The 18995-nt window shown below is 46.7% G+C and overlaps 1 protein-coding gene across 2 annotated transcripts in view; it reads left to right on the top strand.

The window, feature by feature from the left end:
• The first annotated feature begins 4234 nt into the window (after positions 1–4234).
• The window catches only part of Socs7 (suppressor of cytokine signaling 7), a 37433-nt gene continuing 22672 nt past the window's right edge, over positions 4235–18995 (top strand). The window contains exons 1-6 of one of the 2 annotated variants that reach the window (XM_052756023.1): positions 4243–5329; positions 14254–14318; positions 16377–16481; positions 16936–17037; positions 17910–18040; positions 18521–18689. In XM_052756023.1, coding sequence (XP_052611983.1) covers positions 4347–5329; positions 14254–14318; positions 16377–16481; positions 16936–17037; positions 17910–18040; positions 18521–18689 — 1555 coding nt within the window. In that variant the 5' untranslated portion in view covers positions 4243–4346. Of the gene's footprint in view, positions 5330–14253; positions 14319–16376; positions 16482–16935; positions 17038–17909; positions 18041–18520; positions 18690–18995 lie in introns of both variants that reach the window. The other variant, XM_052756024.1, reaches the window with a different exon arrangement.

The raw sequence follows: 18995 nt of genomic DNA, 5'->3' as shown, positions 1-18995 counted from the left end.
GGGCTGCCCTTCCAGAGGTTCTGAGTTCAATTCCCGGTACCCACATGGCAGCTCACAACCATCTATAATGGGATCTGATGCAGTCTTTTGGTGTGCAGACATGCATGCATGCAGACAGACAGACATACATAAATCTTTATCATCCAGGCTGTGAGCTAGCTTCCATTCTGAAGGGCTCCTCTGGGATGGGAAGAGGGCTCAGACGGTAGAGTGGCTAGGTTGGCTGGTCAGTGAGCTTCAGGGATCCACTCCACCCCCAGGGCTGGTATCACAGGCAGGCACACGCTGCTCTGCCCTCAGGGCTGGTATCACAGGCACACGCTGCTCTGCCTGCCTTTTATACTGTGCTAGGGATCCGAAGTCAAGTCCATATACTTATGAGAGCTCAACGTCCACCCCTGTCCTCTACACCCATTCACACCTACATGCACAAACATACAAACGCACCTAATTTGTGTAGGTGCGTATACCAAGCACACAACACGGTGGTTCCTTAATCTTCCCCTCAAAGCTCCTTCTGCTCCTAAAACTGCTAACTTCTGCCGGCTGCTCCTTCCTCCTTATCCACTCCGAACCTCAACATCTCCCACAGGAACAATTGCAGTGGGTTCCTGTCTGGTCTGTCCACCTCCAGTGACACCTCCACACAAACTGTCTCATTAACTTGGTGTTATTTGTTCCTCACAACATCCTTGCCAAGTAAGCAAAGCTACAGGGCTTGCCTGCCTTTTTCAGACGTAGAAGTGAGGTCTAGTGGTGCTAGGGGGCACACTTATGGCAGCCTCTGAAATTCAATTGTTCAAGTTTCGGGATTTTTTTTTTTTTTTTGGACAGGGTTTCTCTGTGTTAACAGCTCTGGCTGTCCCCACTCTGTAGCCCAGGCTGGCCTCGAACTCACAAAGATCAGCCTGCCTCTGCCTCCCAAGTGCTGGGATAAAAGGCGTGTGCCGCCGCCACCTGGCAGTTTCTGGGATTTTGTAAGCCAGTTATTAGACATAATAACCTCTTGGCCTTCTGACTAAGATCAAGTGTTGCTAAACATAGTTGCTGGGCTGGACAGATGGCTCAGTGGTTAAGAGTGCTGGTTGCTCTTCCAGAGGACCTGGGTTCTATTCCTAGCACCCACGTGGTAGTCACAACTCTCTGTAATTCTAGTCCCAGAAGATCTGACACCCTTTTCTGGATTCTGAGAGCACGAGGCAGGCATGTGGCACACAGACAATACATGCAAGAGAAACACCCATATACACTTAAAAAACAAAACCAAAATCATAGTTACTATTCAAAATTAAATTGTAAGCTGGGCATCAGTGGCGCACACCTTTAATCCCAGCACTCGGGAGGTAGAGGCAGGTGAATCTGTGAGTTCGAGGCCAGCCTGGTCTACAGAGCAAGATCCAGGACAAGCACCAAAACTACTCTGAGAAACCCTCTTTCGAAAAACAAATAAAAACAAAAGCACACACAAAAAAATTTAAATTGTATGAACTTATAAGACTGGATGTAGAGCTTAAAGGTAGAGTATTTGTCATGCACAAGGCCCTGGGTTCAATCCCTAGCAATATATGTGTATGTGTGTATGTATGTAGACACATATAATGTTATGTATATATCATGTTATATAAATGTTCTATGTATATGTTATATATATGTATAGAAACTTACACATGAAAAAACGAACATATATGTAGCATGAATCTTAAAAGGTATTTGGGTGAATACTGGAAGATTAGAGAAGCAGAACAAGCCACAGCCTCACCTCGCCAATTCCTTAGCTGATCCTGTTTCCTCAGACTGGAAGCCTGAGTCCTCATCCAGAATGAATCTCAGCTGAACTGCTGCTAAAAGCCTAAAAGCTTAACCAGCAATAGTTCCTGGTTTTCATGCCTTTTATACCTTTCTGCTTCCTGCCATCACTTCCTGGGATTAAAGGTGTGAGTCACCATGCCTGGCTGTTTCCAGTGTGGCTTTGAACTCAAAGAGACCCGTGGCTGTTCTGTTCTCTGACCCCAGATAAGTTTATTAGGGCACACAATATTTTGGGGAACACAATACCACCACACATATATCTCCCTTTCCTTTTGAGAGGTCACATACAATAGCAAGAAGCACCACTTCAAGCCGGGCGGTGGTGGCGCATGCCTTTAATCCCAGCACTCGGGAGGCAGAGCCAGGCGGATCCCTGTGAGTTTGAGGCCAGCCTGGGCTACAGAGTGAGTTCCAGGAACGGCGCAAAGCTACACAGAGAAACCCTCTCTCAACCCCCCCCCCAAAAAAAAAGCACCACCTCCTTCAGGCCCTATAACCCATATAGCCCAAGGTCATGGGCAGAGCAAATACCACTACACATAGCCAGGTGGTGGTGGCGCAAATGTTTAATTCCAGCACTCAGGAGGCAGAGGCAGGAGGATCTCTGGGTTCCAGGCCAGCCTGGTGGACATAGTGAGTTCCAGGACAGCCAGGCTATGTAGAGAGACGCTGTCTCAAAAAAAAAAAAAAAAGAAAGAAAGAAACAACAAAAAGCGAAGGTACTATATTCTCAAAACTTGTAATTTTTATTATATTTATTTGTGTGGTCTGTGTGTCTGCATGTGCCATGGCATGCATATGGAGGTTTACAGGACGACTTTCAGGAGGTGGTGTCTTCTTTCCACCACATGAGCCCCAGGGATAGAACTCAGGCTTGGTAACAAGTGCCTCAACCCATTGAGCCACCTTGGTAGCCCCAAACACATCATTTTACCTGTGCTCTTGGGATTATTTCAGCCCACTGTGTGTAATGAACTACCACATGAAGGATGGTACATTAAAGCTCATGTCTTCCTGAGTTTAGTAAGAGAGGGTGGATATTAGCCGCTGAGCAAGCGCTACAAACCGGTGCTTGATTTGTTGTTTGCTAGTCACCTTGACTTAAAAAGTGTTGGAGGAGCTGGGTGATGTGGCACACATCTTTAATCCTTGGGAGGCAGAGGCAGGTGGGTCTCTGTGAGTCTGGTCTACAGAGGAAGTTCCAGAATAGCCAGGGCTACCCAGAGAAGCCCTGTCTCAAAAAAAAAAAAAAAAAAAAAAAAATGTGATGAAGTTGGAGAGAGAGTTCACAGCATGTCTGCTCTTGCAGAGGATTGGAATTCAGTTCCCAGAAAAAATTACTAGGGGATCTGATGCTCTGTTCTGGGCACACACACACACACACACACACACACACACACACACATTTTTTTAAGTGATGGAGAGTATTCGAGTGCTTCTGATTTATACCTCCTGTACATATGTAGGTGTTACATTAGGAATAACACAAAAAGTTGAAGAAACCCTTCTAGTCATTGAAACCAGTTCTGATTCAGCAAAGTTGTCCCCATTATTGACAATTGTCTTCGGTTTTTTCTCTGTCCTCTTGCATCAATAGAGGAAAATATCAGTAAAAATTTTTTGTTACAGTTACACTCCTTGGACACTTGTAAGCAGTTTGGGAAGGGCTTGGGAATGAGCTCTGGTGGTTGAATTGATGCTTACTTAGCACATGGCTCATCTAGGCTTCTCTCCTCAACATGACACACACACTGTGACAACCAGCAGAAGCATGCATTTGGCAATCAGTCATACAGGATTGGCTATTGTATACTTTTATTATTTCTTTGAAATTGTGTACTACATATATATCCTTTATCTCAGTCAAAGAGATGGTAAAAATTATGTAACTATACACACACCCTTTCTTTCCCCCAAAAACCAGTTGTTTATCACGGAACAGCACATCGCCGGATCTAGAACACAATTTTCATATAGTCATTCCATAATTCGTCGGATGCCAGGAAAAGGGTACAGATTTAATGAAATGACTTGGCCAAGGCCACACAGCCCAAGCAGCATGGAGGGGACCAGACCCACAGACAGCGCCAAGGGCGGCGACCCTCTCCCAGGTCCAGACTCAGGTCCCAAGGCCTGCCCCGCTCCACAGGGAAGGGTGGCCAGGGCCTGGGCGCCCAGGAAGTGAAAAGGCAGGGGTCGGTGCCGGAGACCAAGCAGGCCACAGAACCAGTTGACGGCCAATAGCAACCAGAGCCGAGAGCGACGTCAAGCTCAGCGGAGGCTGACGCCGCGTACCCTGGGGACGGGGGCGGGACCTAGCCAGGAAGTGACGTCTAGGGGGCGGTCCTCGGCGGCTGCGCGCGCGGCCTGGGCTCGCGCTGCGCTCCGCGCGCCCCCCGCCTCCTCTGTGAGGCAGAGGCCGCGGCGGCCGTTAACGCTGTCGCTCCGGGGGCCGCGGCGGGCGGGGCTCCGTCGGGGCCCGGCCTAGTCCCCACCCAGCCCGGCTCCCAGCCGCCCGCCCTCCCTCCCTCACCCTGATGCAGGGGGCCGAGCTCCGGGACGGCGAGGCGGCGGCGGCGGCCGCTTCATACCGGGTCCTGAGCCGCCTCCTCGGCTATGGAGAGGCGGCCCCCGAGCCAGGCCCGCCGCCGCCGCCGCCCCCGGGCCATGGCCCGTCGCCGCCACCCTTCCTCGCGCGGCCCGGCCCGCGGGGAGCCCGACCGCCGCAGCTGATGGTGTTCCGCAACGTGGGGCGGCCGCCGGAGGAGGAGGACGCGGAGGCGGCCCCGGAGCCGGGACCCTCGGAACTGCTGTGTCCCCGGCACCGCTGTGCGCTGGATCCCAAGGCCCTCCCTCCGGGCTTGGCGCTCGAGCGGACCTGGGGTCCGGTGTCTGGACTAGAGGCGCAGCTGGCGGCTTTAGGGCTCGGGCAGCCTGCGGGGCCGGGGGTTAAGACTGCCGGCGGAGGCTGCTGCCCGTGCCCGTGCCCCCCGCAGCCGCCGCCGCCGCAGCCTCCGCCGCCTGCTGCCGCCCCGCAGGCCGGGGAGGACCCCACGGAGACGAGCGACGCGCTGCTGGTCCTAGAAGGCTTGGAATCGGAGGCCGAGAGCCTGGAGACTAACAGCTGCTCAGAAGAGGAGCTCAGCAGCCCGGGCCGTGGAGGAGGAGGAGGGGGTGGCCGGCTTCTGCTGCAGCCCCCGGGCCCCGAACTACCCCCGGTGCCCTTCCCGCTGCAAGACTTGGTCCCTCCAGGGCGCCTGAGCCGAGGGGAACAGCAGCAGCAGCAGCAGCAACTTCCCCCCCCACCGCCGCCTCCCGGGCCCCTCCGGCCTCTCGCGGGCCCTTCTCGAAAGGGCTCCTTCAAAATCCGCCTCAGTCGCCTGTTTCGCACGAAGAGCTGCAACGGCGGCTCAGGCAGTGGGGATGGGACCGGCAAGAGGCCTTCTGGAGATCTGGCAGCTTCAGCTGCGAGCCTGACGGACATGGGAGGCTCTACGGGCCGGGAGCTGGATGCGGGGAGGTGAGATTGGCTGGGGCCGGGGGGCAGGCGACAAACTTCCATTTCTTATTTCGTTTCTCTCTTTTCCCCTACTGCTGCTAACACAATACTGTCACTTCTCAAGCTGTGGACTTCTGGAGAAGGCAGACACTTGGGACTAAAGGTGGTGACATCTCGATTAGATCAGAGCTAATTGTGGAAACAGCTTTCACTCTTGGAGGGTTCGCACTCGGTGACACACTCAGTGGGTTAGCGTCTCTTGCTGGGAATGATTTGAAGCCCTGCCCCACCATTCCTGTACTGGCCCCACTTTTTAAGCTTCCCACCTCCACCCCCGGTGTCTGTCTGCCATTACTAACACTGCTGGGAAGTTGCTGGAAATGTGTGGCCTTGGGGCCAAAGAGCTAGTGTCAATCACTTGCCTATTATTATCTTGGCCATCTTGCCTAGTCTCACTGTGCACCTGCCCCCACTCTCTTCACACGTATATGCATGCAAAATGGCCTGGGGAATCTGGCCAACAATCAGCTGGGCATCTCCATTCTTAATATTCTTCCGGTTGTTCTTAGATGTTTGCTATCTAAAGCGTGTGTGCTGACCACATTCCGAGAATAGCTTTATGCTTGCTCTCTCACTTTCACACAGATGTTGATAGTGCTCAGTGAGGTATACACATTGAATTCTAGGCCAATTAATAACAATTCCAAACTTAGACTTTGAGGTCCCCCCCCCAATTTCTAAAAAGTGAATGGACTTTTGACATAAGAGCATAGTTTTGTAGTATCAGTTTAGAAAGCTGTTAGCTATTGAATCCACTAATGAGACTTACCTTGTGGTAGAACTGTGATTGTGAATTGTAGTTCTGACTCTGTCTTGGACTTGAATTGGTGGCTTTTGTTTTGAGACGAGGTTTTATTATGCTGATCAGGCTTGCTTTGAATCCACTGTATAGCCCAGACTGGTCTAGATCTCTTGATCTTCCTATTTCATCCTCCTCAGTCCTGAGTCAGCCTTCCCGGTGCCAGGATTAGAGGCCTGTTGCCACCTGCCTGGCTGGAATTGGTCTTGGTGTGGTTTATATGACATGTTCTTGACACATACTGACAGTGACAAACCAGAGCCAAAAAGCAGATACATTGATAACTTTGCTGAGCACTAGAATCTCTTGGGGTTGGGGTGAAAGGTAAGTATATCTGGGGCCCAATTAGAATTTTTTATTTTATGTTCATTGATGTCTTGCCTGCACGTATGTCTGTGTGAGGGTGTCGGATCCCCTGGAACTGGAGTTACAGACAGTTATGTACTGCCATGTGGGTGCTGGGAATTGAACCTGAGTTCTCTGGAAGAGCAGCCAGTGCTCTTAACCACCGAGCCATCTCTCCAGCCCCTATTTGAATTTTTTTAATGTTCCCCAGTTGATCCTGGATGCAAACCACTCATTCTTGGATGTGGATTTCTGAAGGGAACTTGAGTACTCCAAGATAAAAGGTGTATGTTCTGTCAGATACTCAGAAATAGCTGTGCCATGGACCAAACCCAAATCCCTGGTAGTCTGTCCTTTTTTTGGGGTGGGGGGGTGTGAACTCTTGCTGAGAGCTCAGGTCTTGACAAGTGTGTGGCTGCTGGAACAGTTTTCCCCTAACAGTGGTAGTTTCTGTATTTGATGCTCCACTTAACCAATATGGATGAAATTTGCTCAGCTGAGGGTGGACAGCAGGATTGAAGCTGTGGGTAATTACATAGGATGGACTGATAATTTTCTTGGGGTTTGTCTTGCCTTTGTTGCACATTGACCAGGACTTGGTCTGAGATTCCCGAGACGTGGAGTATGAGGTGTGGCGTGAAATTAGCTGCTACGTCTAATAGATTAGGAAGTGGAAAAGGCATATAACATTGTACGGTTTTTTGCCTTTGGAAGCAGAATTTAATGGTCATTGGCTGCTCTATCACCAACCCTCACGCTAAGCACAATACAGATTTCTGCTGCAGAGCAAATTAGGCTGTACCTCTGCAAAGAAGCTTAGTTCAGGGCACTGGAGAAATACATTTTTTGGTCCAAGAGCTTTTTCTGATGAATTGGAGAAGAGCTAGGTATTTGTGTGTAAACATTTGGTTGACTGCTATTTGGAGGCAGCATGTTGTATAGAGAATTAGGAAAGTCTGGATTCCATTTGGAACTTCAGCATTAGCTGTGAGATGGAGGGCAGATTTGTCATTTTCATCTGTGAAATGGGACAGCTATAAATTGTCTTGTTCATGTCCTTATAGGAATAGAAGGAAGACGAGAAAACTGGATGGAATATTTTGTGCTTTTTGGAAGAAAAGTGATAAGATTGAATTGGTACATTTTTTTTCCTGTGCTAAGCTTTGGTGCTGCTTGCTAGCTTTTCCATGCTTATTATGTGCCAGTCGTGCTGGCAGCCTCGAGGCTGTGAGAACCTTGGTAAGTCTGGCCAGGGTGGTTGTGATTTCTGTGGGTCTGCGTCTCCTAAGCAAGCCCTCCCTTGTTGGGAAGAACAGTAGCTCGGAGTTTTCACATGTTCTCTTGTTTTAAATGGTAGTACCTGAAGCACTGGGAAATTTCAGCCCTTTGCCAGTTAGGAGGCTTCCACATCATTGTTGGTTGAAGTTAATTATGGGTCTCTGCTGGCTTTGCTATGTAATTTGGGGCATTTATGGTAACCTCTAGGCATAATTCTCTTTACTCTTCTCAACATCTGCCTTTGCCATCTACACTTTTCCCACAGCTCTCGCTTTTGATGAGAAAGTATTTCCTAACAATCATTTTTATAAGGCTTAGCAGTCTGCATGTTCTATTGGTGAACACCTCGACTTCTTTCACATGCTTTGGATTTGCTTACGTGGACCTGCCCAGATGTACGAGTCTTAAGAAATAATGGCTTACACACACACACGTAAAAACTATAAGTCTTTAAAAGTAAAAGAGGAGTATGGGGGTCAACAAGGTGCTCAGCAGGTAAAGGTGTTGGCTGCCAGGCCTGATGACTTGAGTTTTGAGCCAATCTCTGGGACCCACGTGGTTGAAGGAGAGAACTGACTCTTACAGGTTCTCTCTGATTTCCACATGCCTGCTGTGGCACATATGCACCCACCCCTAACCTCTTAAAAAGAAATAAATGTCGCCAGGTGGTGGTAGCACTTGCCTTTAATCCCATCACCCAGGAGGTAGAGGTGAGCAGATATCTGAGTTTGAGGCCAGCCTGGTCTATATAACAAGTCACAGGTCAGCCAGAGCTACATAGGAAGACCCTGTCTCAAAAATTTCTTTTCAAGTAAATAAAATAATAATAATAAAAAAAAACAGTATGAGTTAGCTTTGAAAATTCTTTAAAATGAAGTAAGATTGAGCCTGCCAACTAATCAGGTTTCTGTACTGAGGAGCTGGGCTAGGCCTCATACCACACATATGTCAGAATTCAGAGAGCTGGGCTTCATGCCTGTGGGCCTTGGTATAATATAGAACTTTGCTATTTCAGGAAAACCAGTGGAGTCCCCTTGTCTGTTTCACATATGCTGAGCTGATTGTCTTCCTTCAGATTTGGTGAAAAATAACATCTATCTGCCCTGTTTGAAATGTTACACACTAACACACTCAGTTGGGAATAGGTACCTGGTCCTTAGGATTGTTTACTGAGTTTCACAGTTGAGGCTATTCCTGGCAGTCTTTACAGTTGTGTAGTGGAGAAATGGAGAGCAGTTCTGTAGTGATTTTTGATTTGTTTGGGAAAAAAGGTGCAATTCTGGATGGAGAGGCTTCTTTGACTGTCGTGGGTAGACTTGGCCAACATCAGAAACTTACTGTTTCTTTGGGTCTTGAGATCCAGGGGAAGGGGTGTATTTTGCTGCTGTTTTGTTTCTTTATTCTTACTTTTGGTTTTATTAAACAAGAATTTTTAAAAATGTGTATGTCAGTATGTATGTGCACATATATGTAGGTGTCCGATGAGGTCAGAAGAGGACTTTGAATCCCATATATCTGGTATTACAGGCAGTTGTGAGCTGCCCAGTTTGGGTGCTGGGAACCAAACCTCTTCCAGGTCCTCTGGAAGAGCAGCAAGTAACAGCTGCTGATTCACTCCTCAGCCCCTTTTTGAGATACTCTCACAATGCAGTCTGGACTGGTCTTGAACTCACCATGTAGCCCAGCCTGGCTTCCAATTTGAGCCGATCTTCCTGCCTCAGCTTCCTGAGCTCTGGGATTATAGATATATACCATTATGCCTGGTCTCATATAGCCCAGGATGGCTTCAAACTTACTATGTATGTGTTCAAGTCTGGTTTTGATCTGATCCTCCTGCTTCCATCTCCTCGGTGCTGGAATCATAGTCATGTGTTACCATAACAGGGTAACTGTTTTGGCGCCTTTTTGAGTCATAACATGACATGCCGAGAGCAAGGTGATAGTGTGGTGTCGTGAGCTATGTTTGGGTTTTTGTTTCACACTCTGTTGGCCTTTTAAACTATCTTTTTACAAACTGCTTATGATTGTCAGCTCTCAGAATAAATTCTCTGGCTTTAAAATTTTTGCCTGTCCACTTGAGTCTTGTGCCTTTGACATTCTGCTTGCCAACATCATTCCTGAGGTTTTAGGCATTAGACTACACCCCTTGGCTTATCCCTAGAAGTTCCCTCCATCGGTTTTTGAGTTGGTTTACGATGGAGTTTTGGATCTGACCTTGCTGCACAGATGTCTGTGTATTGGAACTAAAAATGAACACATGGTTTTTGTGCCTGTAGCACACGAACAGACACACTGGCTTATGACGTGTTGGAAATGGCACAGGCTGCCTCTCTTGGCACTGAGTGCATTAGCAGGGGCAGAGGTGTATTGGAGCTACACAATCTAGTATTTGGACATCCTAGTGTAGAAGGCATTTTAGGAAAGGGTACTTGTAAGTTTTAGGGATAAAGGGATTAATGGACAGGAGTGGTAGACATGATTCATTGTTTGATTTTAGGTTCCTAGGAATTTGAAAAGTGGCCAGTGATTACATCTTTGTGCTATTGTCCTGTTTAGTCTAGCGCTTCTAATTCCTTTTATCTCATTAATATGTCGCAATGCAGATTATAGTTTGCAGAATGGAAATGGACAGAGACATTCTCTTACCTACAACTCAGGTAATGACTTACCTGACTCAAGGACAGCAAGCCCCCAAAAAGACTCACCTAAAGCCATCTGTCCTGTTGCTTGAGTCATGACCTACCAAATCCTTCTCCAGTGAGTCTGTTCTAAGATGCAAGTGGCCCTCTGGCAGAGTTAAAAGTACTTTAATTTTGTACCCCAGTGTTTTTCAAGGTGAGGTGAGAAGTCATGAATAACCAACCCATGAGTGTAGTATGGAGGGTTATTTTGAAATGTGTATTTGGGCTGGGGATGTAGCTTAATCAGTAGAGTGCTTGTTTAGTATGTTGAAAGCTCTGGATTGGATTCCTAGCAGCACTACAAAATATGTTTATTTGGAGGCCTAGGATGTATGTATGTAGCTTAGTTGGTAGAGTACCTGCCTTTAATGAATGAAGCCCTGAGTTCAGTCCCCAGCACTACATAAACCGGGCATGTTGTACTTCATACACAGTGTATGGTGGTACATGCTTGTAGTCTTAGCATTGAGGAGACAGAGGCAGAAGGGTCAGAAGTTCAGGGTCATCCTCATTTACATATTGGATTCAGAGCCAACATGAGAACCCTGTCTCAAAAAGAAAAATTCATCTGTTATTCTTGTTGCTTTCCAAAACTATCTTATCATCTTAGAAATGGGCTTTTATCATCCCAGATATTTTCTATATATAAAAGGAGATCTAAAAAATATATGTACTAAAGTAATAAATATATATCCAGGTACTCATTAAGCTTAGCAAACAGGTATAGTATTATCCATATTTTATCTAGACTCAAGGGTTGCTCTTCTCGTTATGCCCCCTCCCAGGCCCCCAGGTAACTGCCATCCTTAGTTTTGTGTGAGATCATTTCCTTGCTTTGTTTTTTCAGTCATCTAGATTGGCCTTTTTATTAGACTTTCATCAGAATGCTCACAGGGTCCTTGAGATAGAAAATGGGTTTTTAGTTAGGCAGCATCCTCCCAAAGAGAGAAGGAAGCACACATATTTATTATTAGCCTCTCAACCTCTTAGACCTTTTACCTTTTAGCTTCAAGCCACGAAGCACCCTTCTTTGCCAGCAAAAACCATCTAGCACTCTGAGATGGCTCTGCCTGGGTTTAAATTCAGATGTTTTTCTTTTTCTAGATCTTAGAAACTATGATTTTTCTTCTTCAAAATGTCGGGGGTGGGGGAGAAGATGAGCTGGAGTGAGAAGGCCTCCGCAAGACGTGTGCATTTGGGTACTGCCGTTCTTCAGAGCTTGGCACTAAAGAGACTCGTCCCCAGCATGGGCAGATGGCACAGTGATGCAGTTTCCTTTGAAAAGAGGCAAACTGCCAACTGGCTGAGGTGTGAACCTTTTGAAAGGCCAGTGCTTTGGGTGTCTACTTGCTGAGTTTAATGTTATACCCACAAGTTATAAAATAAAAGTCAGCTTGGAAGCCCCTCGGCTGCTTTAAGTTCATGTCCAGTGGAATTAACTTTCCATTCTCGTCCTTTGGGTTGCTGGCACTAAGCTGTAGTCATGAGCAACTTTTATAAACGGAAGCCATGTGTGCTTGTAGCTTGTTTTTATGTGGCCGTGTCCCTGTGTGGGCTGTGGATGTTTCAAGTGTGGGTTATCAGACCTCTGGGAAGGAAGCTGCCTGTGTTTCATCTCTTTCCTTCTTTGAGACAGGGTCTGTGTAGCCCTGGCTGGCCCTGGGACTCACTATATAGACCAGGCTGGCTTGAACTCACGGAGACCTGCCTCTGCCTCCCAAGTGCTGGAACTAAAGGAGTGTTAAAGGTTTTGTGCCTTTTTTGTTGTTGTTGTTGCTGTTCTAAAGCTATAGTCTTGTTTTATAGCCCAAACTAACCCTTGAACTTGTGAGAGTCCTCCTGTTTCTGCTTCCCAAGTGCTAGGACTGTTAAGTATGTAGCACCAAATCCAGTTCTGAGCTCTTTCTACATAATTAAAATGAATAAAAATCTGAAAAAAAAATGTAAAATCTAAAAAGTTGAAACAAAAATGCAAAGCTGGGCATACTGGCATGCACCTGTAGACCCAGCACTTGAGAGATAGAGGCAAAGGAATCATGAGTTCAAGCTCATCCTCACCTACTAAGTGAGTTAGAGTCTAGTCTGGGCTACATGAGATTGTGTTTCAAACAAAACAAAACAAAACAAAAAAAGAAGCATAAACATGTTTTTCATTTTTGTTTTTGTTTTGAGGCTGGAGAGATGGCTCGAGGGTTAAGAGCACTTATTGCTCTTCCAGAGGACCAGACTCAGTTCCCAGCATCCAAAGTAGCTCATAGAGCCTAAAGCTGCAGTTCAGGGGTCCCATATCCTTTTCTGGCCTCAATGGCCACCCATATACATGTGGTAGACAAACACACATGTATATAAATAAAATCAAATACACATTTAAAAAACCATGCTTTTGTTTTGTTTGGGGAAACAAAACAACTGGGGTTGAATTTGGGACATTGTACATGATAGGCAGGTGCTTTACCAACTAGACTACACCTTGGCCCTGAAAACAAATAAGCTTTTGTTTTGTTTTTCTTTTTCATTTTTGACTGTCCTGGAACTCTCTTTGTAGTCCAGGCTGGCCTTAAACTCACAGAGATCCACCTGCCTCTGCCTCCTGAGTACTGAGATTAAAGGGGTGTACCACTACTGCCCTTAAAAACAAATAATTTTGAATAGGACTTCATTTTAGATTTTCTTTTCTTCTGTAATAAAGGGTTTGCCTCGTGTCTCAGGACATGTGGAATGCAGAGTTCAGTGATTTAAACACTTGTGTGGTGTTCATTTCTCCCTTATTTTCTGTGTGCTTCTCACTCTGCTGGTGCAGTGGAGAGTTAAAAAGAGTTTACTTTCCATCTGATCCTTTGTATCACAATACGTCTAGGGGGTGAGCCAGCCATGACACCTGCAGTCAGTCATTGTGAAGCTATAAGTGTAATGTCTAGTGTCAGTCAATTCTGGGATGGGATTTTAGACTTTATCAGAACTTACCCTCACCTTTCATCAGCCCATATCCTCTTTGTATCACCTCAGTAAAATCTTCGTCATCTTGAAGTGAATGACAAAATGTTTTAAGGCTAATACATTCGTGCCTGGAAAGTCTGTGTTGGCATCTCTTGTTCTTCATTGTTTGCTGAAAAGCTACTTGAAGGAGGTATAGTTGGTACCTTGGTGTGTAATTGAATGGTTGCTGGGGAGCATCGAGGCAGAGCTGTGTGACTTGGGGGAGGGTGTACTTGGGTACAGGCAGAAGAAGGCCCTGTTAGCCATGGTCTAGGCTCATATCCCAGGGCCATGGACAGAGAGGGATTCACCGATGAAGACGGCAGTGTGTCTTAGTGTGATGCTCAGGCCAGGGTGTGCTCCCTGGCTCCCTGACTCCATTTGGAACCTTTTCTCTTAGAGTCAGGCCCAGAGGGAAAGCTGTTACTCCAAGCTGGCAACTACTCAGGCCTAAAGCCTTTTGCTTGGCTTTCACACGAAAGTCAACTCTACATCCAGCGTCCTTCCTATGAAATAGACTTAGTAATTACCACTCAAGGTGCTTGGTCTTAATGTACTGGGCATGGAAGGATCCAAAGGGATTGCTATTGCTTTTTAGGCTGGTGAAGCCAAATCTATTTAAGGAATTGCTTTAATGTATTTCATTCTCCTTTAAATTTTAGGCTTTATTACGGAAGTGTTGCCAACATATCTGTAATAAAGGGTTTGCTTTGTATTTCAGGACATCTGGAATCCAGTGTTAGTGATTTAAGTGCATATGTGTTCATTTTCCCCCTTTATTCTCTGTGTACTTTCTTACTTCCTAGGAAACCCAGGTTGACAAGAACTCAAAGTGCCTTTTCTCCGGTCTCTTTCAGCCCCTTGTTCACAGGTAAGGATCACGTCTTTCTCTTTTTCTGATAACTGAGAGTGGGAGTGTTCTGTCAGGGAACACGCTTGCACATGCCTTGCTGGGGGAGCTCCAGGCACCTTCCAGGCCGTCTGCAGTAATTCCTTCATTCCGTGCCCCCTGGGTTTGGGGTGAGGCTGTTTTTATGGTATATGGAGTGTGCCTTTGATTTCAGATGCTTGAAGGTAAAGATGCTTGCTTCTTGGTAATTGGGTAGCCGTAGCAGTTATGAAGTTCAGGGTCATTACATGTAAATTAAAGGCAAGAATTACAAAGATATAGGCTTGCAATGCATAAAAGACTTTCTTGAAGTCATAATTCCTGTCCCAGCTTCCGAGGAAGTTCATAGATTATCTAATAAAAAATGACCCATGAGCATCTGGTCTAGTTTAAAGACTAGGGCAAAGGGGCTTGTGTGAGCTTTTGTCGTCTACCATTTTAGGGTTAGCAGTTCGTGCAGCTGTTAGTGTTCTTCAGTGTGTCTAATTTAAGTGTGTCCTCTTGCAGCAGGGAACACAGTTGCTTAAGAAGGAGACTGTTGAATGTCCTTTTGGTAATGGGTCACTGCCATGCCATCTGATATTATGGGGAACTTTTGAGAGAGAGAGACCTTCTGTTCTGTCAGTCATATAAAGCTCCTGGTTGAGTAGAAGCTGTAAAAAGGTCTTTTTCATATTGTCTCAAATCTTGAGAAGCCAGCTGCCCTACTTGGTTGTGACTGAGAAGCTCTTTAAAAAATAGTCTTTGGTTGGATGTTGTAAACCTACCTACTCCTGTAATTCCACCACATGGAAGGTAGAGGAAGGATTGCCAAGTTCAAGGCCAGTTGATCTATGTCGTGAGTTCAGGCCAATCAGGGCTACATAGTGAGACCCTACCTCAAAAAACATTAATTAGATTTAAAATGCCAGTCTTTTTTTTTTTTTTTTTTTGGTTTTTCGAGACAGTGTTTCTCTGTGTAGCCCTGGCTGTCCTAGAATTCACTCTGTAGACCAGGCTGGCCTTGAACTAGGAGATCCACCTGCCTCTGCCTCCTCAGTGTTGGGATTAAAATTGTGTAGATTTTTATTTCTGAAATGTTTATTTTATATGTACGGGTATTTTGTGTATATGTATGTCTGTGTACCACTTACGGCCTGGTGTCGTGGAGCTATAAGAGCACGTCAGAAATGTTGAGCTTGAGTTACAGACAGGCCGGTACTGCTTGTTGTTCGAGTGCTGAGAATCAAATCTTGGTCCTGGAAGAGCAGCCAGTGCTTTTCACCCCAAGCCATCTCTCTGGCCCTGGAATGATAGGATTTAAAAAGAAAATTTTTAGGTTTTATTGTTTTATTCCTTTTTTATTTACATTTTATTTATTGATTCTGTGCCATATCACAAATGTAGAAGTCAGAACAATTATCAAGAGTCAGTTCTTGCTAGGGCAGTGGTAGTGGTGCACGCCTTTAATAACAGCACTGGGGAGGCAGAGGCAGGCGGATCTCTGTGAGTTTGAGGACAGCCAGGGCTACAGAGAGAAACCCTGTCTCGGGGAAAAAGGAGTCAGTTCTTTTCTTCCACCATGCAGGGCTTGGGGGTTGAATTCAGATTATCAGGTTTGTTAGCAAGTCCCTTTACCTACTGAGCCATTATACCATCCCTATTTTTCTTATTTTATGTATGTAAGTTGTTTCGTCTACATGTATGTGTGTCCTATATGTGGGCTTGGTGCTTGTGGAAGCCAGAAGAGGGTGCTGAATCCACTGATATTGGAGTTAAGGATGGTTATGAGCCACCATGTGAATGTGGAGAAGCAAACCTGGGTCCATGGTGAGAGCAGCCAGCCTCTTAACCTCTGAGCCAGCACACTAACCCGAGAACAACTGGATTCTAAATCGACTGGTGCTGTGGTAATGCCAGCCTGGAGAGCATCAGACGCAAAGCTTTGGGACCCTTGGCCCTCAGCCCTCTGGCCTCCTTTGCTTGCCCTTTGTTTCTCTCTCCTTTTGGTCTCAGCTTTGGACATGGGGCTTCTGTAACATGCTTGTGTGACTCCCTCAGGTGAGACAGTGTCGCTTGTGGATGTGGACATTTCTCAGCGGGGCCTGACCTCTCCACACCCTCCAACTCCCCCTCCTCCTCCAAGAAGAAGCCTCAGCCTCCTAGGTATAGTCTCTGACCTGCCCTTTTGCCGTCCTGCCCTAGAGGGAGGGTGAGCTCTAGGGACTTGTTCTTTTGTCAGGAGCCAGATTAGTTTCTGGGTTTCTATTGATGACCCAATTATTCCCCATCCCTTTCTCCACCTCTGTCATATCTGTAGGCACGTAAATGGGGGGCATTTTATCTGCATGCAGCAGTATTTATTGTCCACATGTTGACCAGTTCACATCTCCCTTGCCCTCAGTGTGCTGCTCCTGAGCTGTTTTAGGAGTACATCACTTTCCCAGTTTCTAAGCCAAGCAAAGCTGGCTAGGATGACTTGCCTTGGTTCATAAAGATGACCAGTGAAGGCCGGCCTACCTTGCCCCAGAGGGCGGCAGCCTGACCTCCTCTCCTCCTCTGCCTTCCCGTGCTGTTGTGTGCTCTTTGCTGAAGCCCTTGCTTTTGTTCTCTCTTCTAGATGATATCAGTGGGACGCTGCCTACATCTGTCCTTGTGGCTCCGATGGGCTCTTCTTTGCAGTCTTTCCCCCTACCTCCGCCTCCTCCACCCCACGCCCCAGGTTAGCTTAGCTGAGAGGCAAGACTTGTAAGAGTGGAAGGATGGGAGAAGCCTGTTTATGGAAATTACAGTTTAGGAGATCTTTATCCCCTTAGCTAGACTAGAACTTGAAAATGAGTCCAAAACATAGTTTTTTTCTAACCTATTTCTTTCTGGAAGTAAATCTTATTTTTCTTAGAAATAAAAGACTGGGATGTTTGGTCCCTGCTTCTGGGGCTGTTTTGCAGTCTCTGAATAGATATCACTTAAGAAACTGCCTTAATGTCAGTTCAGTGAAGAGGTTGACTATGTTGCTGGTTATCAGAATTCTGTATTTTTTTCTAAGCTTTTTGGTATTTACCGCAGCCTTGTAAATAAGTACCAAGCATTTAGTAGCCCATACCTGCTTTGCCAGCCTCCGGTACCCAAGGAATAAAATGAATGAAATCAGCATTCTTTTCTACTTGCCTGGCAAAATCATTACTGTCCCTGGGCAAGTAAGAGAGTCGCTATTTCCAAGGCTGCTTTACCGTAGGCACTTCACTTCGAGGTGGGAGAAGTTGGAATCGCTCTAGGCTGGTGAAGCCCCTGAAGTAGTCACCTTAGTCAGGTTAGTGAGCGGCTCCCGACTGCTTTCCTGGGGTTGAATGCCCCCCCATCCTTCACAGCTTCCACGAGCCCACACAGCTTTTTGTTCCAGCCCATCCAGCTCTTCCCACCGCTTTGGCGTCCACCCTCCCCAGCTTAGCGTCTAATGCCTGCCCTCCTTCAGTTAGCATCTCTCTCTCTCTCCTTTTTTTTTTTTTTTTTTTTTTTGTGGGGTGGGGAAGTCTGCCTGTGAGTGGGAGCAGTGGAGATAAAACAAGTGGTCTCCTCCGTTCTCTTGCCCCGCAGATGCATTTCCCCGGATCACTCCCATCAGAGCGTCAGAATCCCTGCACAGCCAGCCCTCTCAGCACCTCCAGTGTCCCCTCTACCGGCCCGACTCAAGCAGCTTTGCAGCCAGCCTTCGAGAGCTGGAGAAGGTAGGTGATGTGATGCCTGAGGGCTGGCAGCTCACCTTTCCTCCCACACCTGAGCTCTAGGCCTAGGCTGTCCTTCGGTTTTTAGAGGAAGAGGAGTTTCTATGCTTCTAGTCACAGTGGCTAGACAGTAGGCTCTTGTTCACTCCATAGGAAAGGTAAGAAGACCAAATTTGGAGGGAAAAAGTTAGACCCAATGAAGGAGGACTGTAGAGATGTATTTGGAATATTCTAAGATGGTTATGCGAGGTAAACTGACCCAGTTCCTTCTTGTCCTTGTAGGACCATTGGTAATAAAATGTAGAATTAGTCTTCTGGTGCCGCGAGGACTAAAGCATAAGGAGCCTGGTTTTCACTGCTATGGTTGGCACAAGTGTTTTAATGGCTTTTACCTTCTCAGATAATCTCCCCTGGTAAGATAGAGTGTGCCCAAGATATTGGCATTTCTCTGTTCACTCCTTTACTGTTTCCTGTCTTTTATAGTGTGGCTGGTATTGGGGTCCTATGAATTGGGAAGATGCAGAGATGAAGCTGAAAGGGAAGCCAGATGGTTCTTTCCTGGTACGAGACAGCTCTGATCCCCGTTACATCCTGAGCCTCAGCTTTCGATCACAGGGTATCACCCATCACACGAGGATGGAGCACTATAGAGGTGAGAGGTGCTGCTGCTGGAGAAGGCCTTCCTCCAGCTTGCCTTTTCCTGCCTTTGCTGAGTTAGTCCCCTGACCTCCTTTTTAAGTTTTTATTTATTTCATTATTTTTGTTTTATGTGTGGGCCTGAGCATATGTGTATGACCACCTAAAGAGGGTGTTAGGTTTCCTGGAGCTGGAATTATCAGCAGTTATGAGTGGCCTGATATGAGTGCTAGGCACTAAACCCTGCAAAAAGTAGTGAGTGCTCTTAACCTCTAAGCCAACTCTCCAGCCTTTGTGTGTGTGTGTGTGTGTGTGTGTGTGT

This window comes from Peromyscus californicus, unplaced genomic scaffold, assembly GCF_007827085.1.
Source record: "Peromyscus californicus insignis strain IS unplaced genomic scaffold, ASM782708v3 Scaffold_3__1_contigs__length_106647218, whole genome shotgun sequence".
Taxonomy (NCBI): Eukaryota; Metazoa; Chordata; class Mammalia; order Rodentia; family Cricetidae; genus Peromyscus; species Peromyscus californicus.
Note: the sequence above shows the minus strand (reverse complement) of the source record. Positions and strands in the feature narration are given on the sequence as shown.